The following is an 8,878-nucleotide window of genomic DNA, read 5'->3' as shown; positions in this document are numbered from 1 at the left end:
GTTTATTTGGCAGACAGTCTACAGATTGTTATCTTTCACGGTCAACTTTAAGTATTTAAAAGTATATCTGATATTTATCTTAATGTACATTAGAGGGTCTTGAGCATATTGTCTTCAGTGATGGTGATGTTGTGTTAAATGTCTGTCTCCTTTTATCATGTCTTGTCCTTGTTCTGTGTGATTTGCGAAGCTGCACACAGTCTAGTATTCAACATAATTACTAGTGTGAATACTATTCAACTAAAGAGGCCTTCTTCAGGTTTAACATTAGTGTACATTGCGTAGCTCGTTCAGGTTTAGAGTGCGTGATGTCACAGCTAGAGTGGAGGAGAGCTTGAAATTCGCCTTAAACTTTTTTTTTTAAACCTGCCATAATTACCAAACCCTATACTCCTGGCACACAATTGTACACTTGAATTGTAGGAAAACCTCTCTTTGGTTGAAAATTAAAAACATTTAGGCAAAGAACTTTAAATAATGCCTCTTGAGGGCACGAAGTGACAAAAGCTGTGTTTTGTAAAATGTTTATTTGACTTGCACTTCAGGGCCACCGTAGACAATGAAGTATAATCAGAAGTGGATCGTTTGGTATCGTATACTATGTGCGTCTATGTATGTGTGCAATCATCCAGCATGTGTCCTTCCGTGACTGTGTACTGCTGCTGTCTCACACCGATGATTTATCACTCTCAGAGTCAGACGGAAGGCTGCAGCCCCCTGATCAATAATACACCATTCTATTACTCTGTCCCACTTTCTAAAGCTGTGTTGCTGAGTATCTGTGTGTGTGTGTGTGTGTGTGTGTGTTATTTTATAGGAATCGTTTATAATACTTGTGATTAAAGTGTAGCTCACGTCGGTAAGGCCCTATAAACATTTGGATGTTCATGAAAAACAAGAGTTGAATATTGAACACCATAAGCTTCTTACTTTCCCTAGAGAATGAGACACCTCCTATTGCTTCTCTTTGGTTAACTGGACTATAACATCACACTGTACATTTTACATTTATATTTAATTTAACATTCCATTCATTGCACTCTGATGTATATAATATCCTGCTTTATATTGTGTTAACCTCAATAGTGTTTATTTGTCAGACAGTTTATAGATTATTTATCTTCATAGTCAACTGTATATACATGTTACTATCTAATGCCGGTTTGTTTCTATTTCAATTTGGAATGTTTATATTTTGGAATGGTTTTCATTTATAATTATGTGCAATGCCTTGTTTTGTTTTATGCTGCCGCAACAAAACACAAAAATCCCAGTTTAGGGTTAAATAAAGTACCTAAAAAAAAAACACCTACCAGTGACAGACTATCGTGGTGAAACAGTCTGAAGTTGTGATTGTGTCCTCTTCAGGCTGCAGTGTTCATGACAGACAGCCTATGGAGGTATGGGACTGAGCTCAGAAAATGCTGATGATTTAGCTATTGTTTGATAGCAGCAGTGGGAACAATGTCTGATCGGATATCACTCTGGGCTCAGTGGCAAAATGTGATCCATCAGAGAGCTGTTCCCTTCACAGCCTTCATTGTTTCCAGAGCGCCCTTCAGGCACTAGTAGGTACTGGAGTCACTGATGGTTGAATGTTTTTCCTGAACATGACCATGGTTACCACAGGCGCCACACTGATCAATGTAATGCAGGACCCTGCATTACCCAGAAACACGCTTTTCTTTCCTTGTGATTATCTAGTGCGTTCACACCGGACGCAAATCAAATTTGCTCCTCCTCGCCAGCACGTCTAGTTTCAGTGATGCTTGTTAATGAGAATGATGACGTGGTCAAACTTGTGTGAGTACTGCGATGCAAATCTCCTCTTTCCGTCTGGCGTGAACACATCTTTAAGCTTAGATTGGTTTAATATTGTTCAACTTAATATCATCATTCCATTTTGCCAAGCACTGTGTGCAATAAGTTACAGTCTGCTCTATATGTGGCAGCACAGATACTGTGACGTTGCCTGGTGAAATTGGTCAGATTTAGACACGCCCTCCTCCAGCTGAATCACTCTCATGCTATTGTTGGATCTAATGGGTACTAGCTGTTACTATTTTAAACACTTCTCCAAAAACACACTCAGGTTTGCGCAAGTACGCTTCTCAATAGAGACCGACCGATCGATCGGCAAGCCCATTTAATCGGCCGATTTTTGCTATTTTTTAATCAATCGGCATCGGCCGATTTTCCGGGCCGATTTTAAGTCAGGCACATCTGCGGGCAGCAACTTGGAACGCACACCGGGACACGAGGTTTCAAGAGTGAGCAAGACGGTCTACAGGTAAGGCATCAATTTTTACATTCCAATGTCCAAAAGTCGCATATTTTCTCTCATGATTAGTTGTAATCTGTGATGTTGCTTCATTTACAGAAAGGAAAAAAGTAAAATATAGTAACGGACAATCTAAGTGAAATGTTAACAAAAAGAGGACGCACAAATAGCAAGTGAACATTTTATAACATTGTCATCCCATGTCCATTCGTTTTCAACTGCATCGGAGTTGAAGAAGAAAGGAAAGTGACAATGTTTTAAACGTTCACTTGTTATTTGTGCGTCCTCTTTTTGTTAACATTTCACTTAGATTGTCCATTACTTAAGTTTAGATCGTAACATAGCAGTCACCAGCGTTGAGCGCAATTAAGCCCCCTCAACGCTGGTGACTGCTATGTTACGATCTAAACTTAAGTAACGGACAATCTAAGTGAAATGTTAACAAAAAGAGGACGCACAAATAGCAAGTGAACGTTTTAAAACATTGTCATCCCATGTCAATTTATTTTCGCGATGTATTACATGTTTGATTTGATTGTGAATTTGAAAAGGATCAAACAGATGTTCTCTAGTTCTTATTTCCGGTTTCCTGCGCAGCATGCTGGGAGACGGAGTTTTATATTGTTGAAACGGAAACATATGAAAGTTTAAGGCATGGAAGTTCCACAGTGTAACTGTATAACCTGAACACGTATTTTGCCGTTTTGAAGTAACTATCTGAAGTTGTCACATCATGGAAGTCTTCTTGCACTCTGTTAAACATATTAAAATGAATAATTAATAGACTAACAGACTGCAAGAAGTCATACATTTGTTAATTCTTGTTGTTATGAATCGATGAGTAGGCCCCTACAGTCATTTTTATATAATAGCCTACATAATATTTCTACTATATACATGAATATATAGTGTATATAATAATAATAATAATACATTTTATTTGTAAGCGCTTTTCAATCCCTCAAAGACACTTTACAGATGAAAAATAAGTAATTAAAATACATTTAAAAACACAGAAACACAAGAAAACGCAGAAAAGTAGATACATTGTAAATAGAACAGCACAATACAACAGTCAGACAGAACAAAAACAGAATTAGGAAAAGTGGTGGTTAAGAATTATAGGCAGAGTGGAACAGGTGTGTTTTGAGTAGTGATTTGAAAAGTGTGAGGTCATTGCAGTCACGGATGTGGTTGGGGAGGGAATTCCAGAGGGTAGGGGCAGCAACGGAGAAGGCTCTGTCTCCCCAGGTTCTGTGCTTGGTTTTAGGGACAGTGAGGAGGTTGGCATCAGAGGAGCGGAGGTGACGGGGAGGGGTGTAGTGGTGGAGCAGGTCAGTGAGGTAGGAGGGGGCCTGGTTGTGGAGGGCTTTGTGGGTGAGAAGGAGGAGTTTGAATTGAATACGCTGAGGGACGGGGAGCCAGTGGAGGTTCTGGAGGACAGGGGTGATATGATCGCGTGAACGGGTGTGAGTGAGAAGACGGGCGGCGGAGTTTTGAATGTATTGGAGTTTATGGAGGAGTTTGGAGGTTGTACCATAGAAAATGCTGTTGCAGTAGTCGAGGCGCGATGTAATGAAGGCGTGGATCAGGGTTTCGGCGGCAGTGAAAGATAGTGACGGGCGGAGGCGGGAGATGTTTTTGAGGTGAAAGAAGGCTGTTTTGGTGACTTGTTTGATGTGATGGTTGAAGCTGAGGTTATTGTCGAAGATGATACCAAGGTTGCGGCAGAGGGGGGAGGGGGACAGTGTGGAGTTGTTGACAGTGAGGTGGAAATCTTGAGCTGTTTGGGTGAGGGAATTTGGACCAATGAGGATCATATCTGATTTGTCGTAGTTTAGTTGTAAAAAGTTTTCTTGCATCCAGGTTTTAATTTCCGAAAGGCAGTTTGACAGGATGGAGTGGGTTACAGGGGTGATGGATTTTGTTGAAATGTATAGTTGGATGTCGTCAGCGTAGCAGTGGAAATGGATACCAGGGCGACGGATGATTTGGCCAAGGGGAAGGAGGTAGACGATGAAGAGGAGAGGACCAAGCACAGAACCCTGGGGGACGCCTTGGGACAGGGGAGCAGTTGTGGAGGAGCAGTTGTTGACATAGATGAACTGTTTTCTGTCAGTGAGGTAGGAGTGTAACCAGGTGAGGGCAGTGTCGGTGATGTTGAGAAGGGATTTCAGGCGGGAGAGTAGGATAGAATGGTTGATGGTGTCGAAGGCGGCGGAGAGATCAAGGAGGATGAGAATGGAGAGTAGGCCGGAGTCGGAGGAGAGAAGGAGGTCATTTGTGATTTTGAGGAGGGCGGTTTCGGTGCTGTGTTGGGTGCGGAATCCAGATTGAAATTGTTCAAAGAGGTCATTATTGTTGAGGTGGGATTTGATTTGAGAGGCAACGACGCGTTCCAGTATTTTTGACAGAAATGGGAGGTTGGAAATGGGCCGGAAATTGTTCATGATGTCAGGGTTTAGACCGGGTTTTTTGATGATGGGGGTGACAGCAGCTAGTTTGAGTGAAGGGGGAACGGAGGGTAAGCTGAGGGAGGAGTTGATGATTTTGCAAATAAGTGGGGCGATGGTGGGGAAACAGTACTTAACAAGAGAGGATGGGATGGGATCTAATGTGCAGGTAGAAGTTTTCATGGTTGAGATGATTCTGGATAGGTCGGCCGGGGAGGTAAGTGTGAATTTGGAAAGGGGTATGGAGGTAAGAGGGGTGGATGGGAGTGCGGAGGGTAGAGGGGTGGGGGAGGCGGTTATTGAACTGTAGATCGTATCAATTTTGGTTTGGAAGAATGAGAGGAAAGAATTGCATTTATCTACGGTAAAGGAGTTCGAGATGTTGTCGATGGGGTTTAGAAGTTTGTTAACAGTGGAAAAGAGAGCCTTGTGGTTGTTTGAGCCGGTGTGAATGAGGTTTGAGTAGTATGCGGAGCGGGCAGTGTTGAGGGCGGCTTTGTACTGTAGAAGGTGATCTGTGTAGGCTTGGAGATGGACTGTTAAACCCGTTTTTTTATGGAGACGTTCGAGTTGGCGCTTGCGGGTTTTCATATGGCGGAGATCAGGGCTGTACCAGGGGGCAGAGTGTGTGAATGTGACAGATTTGGATTTGATGGGAGCCAGTTGATCAAGACAGGAGGAGAGAGATTTGTTGTAGTAGTTAACGAGGTCAACGGGGTCAGTGGACAGCGGGGGAGGGTAGGTGGACAGAATGGTGGAAAGAGAGGCTGAGAAGTCTTGGGGGGAGATGGATTTGAGGTTTCTGAAGGATATTGTGCGTTTGATCTTGGGGAGGGGGGTGGGGAGATGGATGTCCATGGTGATAGCCAGGTGATCGGAGATGTGGAGGTTGATGCTGGAGAGTTGTTGAAATGTGAGCCCGGTAGAGCAAACCAAGTCCAGGGTGTGGCCATGATTGTGTGTGGGGAAGTTGACATGTTGAGTGAAATTGAGGCAGTCCAGTAGTTCCAGAAATTCAGAGGCATGTTTGCAGTTTTTATTGTCAATATGGAAGTTGAAGTCTCCGAGGAGAAGAACTGAGGGTGAGGTGGATGTGAGCTGTGTGACAAGGTCAGAGAAGTCAGAGAGAAAGGATGGGTTGTGCTTGGGGGGGCGATAAATGACTGCAATGACCAGGGGGGCGGGACCAGAGAGTTTGAAAGCAATATTTTCGCAAGATAGAACGGGAGGGGTGGGTATGGTGGTGATTTTGTATGTGTTTTTATGGATTGAGGCTACACCACCACCTCTTCCGGTGTGACGGGGGAGATCAATGTATGTGTATCCAGAGGGGGTGGCTTGATTGAGTGTGAAATAGTCCAGATGTTTGTGCCATGTTTCGGTAATGCAGAGAAAGTCCAGGTTATTATCGGTGATGAATTCGTTTAAAATGAGTGCCTTGTTGTTAAGTGAACGGATGTTTAGTAGAGCCAGTTTAAGGGAATGCTGCTGTGAGATTGGATGTGAGGAGTGGGGGAGTGGGCGGAGGTTGGATTTGGACCGTTTTGAATGTTTTGATGGGGGTTTATTCTTGTTGACAGAGGTGACCCAGTTGGGGCAGAGGGGTCTGACTGAGATGATGGGTTGAATTGGGAAAGCAGCAGCAGAAGGGGACAGTGACGGCTGGGGCCTGTAGGGGGAGCTACTGCGTATGTAGGAGATATTAGAGTGAGAGGACACGGGGGAAGAGGAAGCAGTATGCAGTGTGGGAGGTGGCCTGTTGGGGGCAGTATTGGGGGTAATATGATCCCCTTGCAGAGAGGTCACCTGTAGTGGTGTAGAGGGCTGAGGTGAACACGGGTCGAGGGGATCTAGTCAGGCGTGTGCGGAAGAATCACCAGCTCGCTGTGGTGTACCCAGGGCCGCAAGTTTTACGGCGGACTTAATGTTCTCGGCGAGTTTGAACGTGCCTACACTGCTGGGGTGGATTCCATCATGATGGTAAAAAGACGGACGCTCCCAGAAGAGGTCAAAATTATCGATAAACTCTACACCATGGGCCCTACATGTAGATCGTAGCCAAGTACACAGCCCAAAAGATATATTCTATATATATAGAACATATGTTATTTATAATGAATAAAATAAATGTGTTATGGATAATAAAATCTAAATAAAATTATTTTATTTTTCATTAACATATGGTGATATAGTAACATTGAAGGCACTTTTAAATGCTAACCTTGAATGTTTGTTCTGTTTAGGAATTGTTGTCTGATGTCAGAAGGAAAACCATCCCAGTATGGCTGAAAAGAAAAACCCAGTATGGCAGCATTTTACGGACACAGAGCCAGCTACAAGTAAGGTGATCTGCAAGCTCTGTAAGGTACATGTGAGCTTGGGATCTGCAAAGAGCAAACATAAAAACACCACAAACCTCTGGAATCACCTGAGAGTACATCATCTCCAGGCTTACAATGATGCTCAGCAACAAAAAGCTCCAGCAGCTGCAGTGTCTACATCCACTTCCCAACCTCATCAGCCAACCGTAACAGATATGTTTGATGCCCATCGGAAATGGCAAAATTCAGACACCAGATCAAAGAAAATAGACACATTAATAACAGAAATGATTGCCACAGACAATCTGCCATTCGCTTGTGTTTCATGTGTTGGATTCCAGAGGCTGGTGGCTGCAATGGAGCCCAGGTACAAATTAAAATCGGAGAAGCACTACCGCACCGACATGCTTGAGGACATAGTTGGAAAAGTGGAGAGAAAAGTCAAAGCACTAATTTCAGAGGAGGCTGGCCCTTTTTTGTCCTTCACTACAGACTGTTGGTCTGGGGACACTGAGGCTCTCATGAGTCTAACATGCCATTTCATTGACCACAACTGGGACAGGAAGCAAGTCCTCCTAAATGCAAAAACAATGTTAGGCTCCCACACAGGGGAGTATATTGGTGACATGTTCATCAGTCTGCTGGAGCACTGGGATATCAGCCATGACAGGGTTGTACTTGTTCTCCGTGACAGTGGGGCAAACATGGTCAAAGGTCTCAGACTGGCGGAAATACCTGATCTCAGCTGCAGCGCACACACCATACAGCTTGTGGTGAATGATGGCATCAACAGTCAGCGAGTAGTGCTGGACATTAATGCCAAATTAAAGAACATCGCCAAACATTTCAACCACTCTGTTCTTGCAAAGCAGAAGCTTAAAAAAATTCAACAAGAACTTGGCCTACCAGAGCACAGCATCCTCCAGTCTGAACCCACTCGCTGGAACTCCACGCTTCATATGATGCAGAGAATGGTGGAGCAGAAGAGAGCTCTGAACAACTACGCTCGAGAGTATGGAAAAATTGCCACTCTATCCCCTGATCAATGGGACATAGCTTCCAATTTAATTGATACATTGGAGCCTATGGAGGAAGTCACCCTTGAGGTGAGCAAGTCAGAGGCTTCCATCTCCTGCGTCATTCCGAGCATTGCTGTGCTGAAGATGATTCTTCAGACAGAGGGGCCAAACACAATTGGGATCAAAACTCTGCGAGAGTCAATGCTGCAAAGCTTACAGAGAAGATTCCAAAAGATGGAGGACACACAATGTCTAGTGCTCGCAACACTCCTGGACCCTCGCTATAAGGGCCATGTCTTTTCAGAGGGCACACTTGATAAAGCAAAAAGGTGGATAAAGGAGGAGCATGCTGTTGTGTCTGAACAGCTGAAGATGGCCACAAGTGCAGAAGAAGGACTACACTCGAAACAGAGAAGGGTGGAAGTTGAGGAAGTACCTGGTCCCTCCAGTGTCATTGACCAAATGTATGCCAACATCTTGGGACCTCATGGATCTCCCACTCAGGAGAGTGATGAAGACCACCTTATATCTGACCAGCTGCAGCACTACCTCCAGGAGCCAGTGATAAATAGGCAGACTGGTAAACCGCTAGAATGGTGGAAGCAAAATGCATCCCGTCTACACCTTCTTGCACCACTAGCAAGAAAATTCCTTTGTCCACCCCCTTCCTCAGTTCCCAGCGAGAGGGTGTTTAGTGAGATTGGGAACATTTATGACAAGAAGAGGAGCAACCTCAAGGGCGAACATGCCGAACAGTTGTGTTTCCTACATGACAACCTCCGTTTCTTGAACTGGCAGTATTGA

General features: G+C 44.2%; 1 protein-coding gene across 1 annotated transcript; it reads left to right on the top strand.

The window, feature by feature from the left end:
• Positions 1-7,075: 7,075 nt before the first annotated feature.
• LOC134868780 (zinc finger BED domain-containing protein 4-like) lies at positions 7,076-8,878 on the top strand (the record flags this gene model as incomplete). Its single annotated transcript, XM_063890083.1, has 1 exon — positions 7,076-8,878. A coding segment is annotated over one exon (1,803 nt), but the record flags the coding sequence as incomplete, so codon positions are not given.

Source organism: Eleginops maclovinus, chromosome 8 (assembly GCF_036324505.1).
Source record: "Eleginops maclovinus isolate JMC-PN-2008 ecotype Puerto Natales chromosome 8, JC_Emac_rtc_rv5, whole genome shotgun sequence".
Lineage (NCBI taxonomy): Eukaryota > Metazoa > Chordata > Actinopteri > Perciformes > Eleginopidae > Eleginops > Eleginops maclovinus.
The sequence above is the reverse complement of the archived record's forward strand: the minus strand, read 5'-3'. Positions and strand labels throughout refer to the sequence as shown.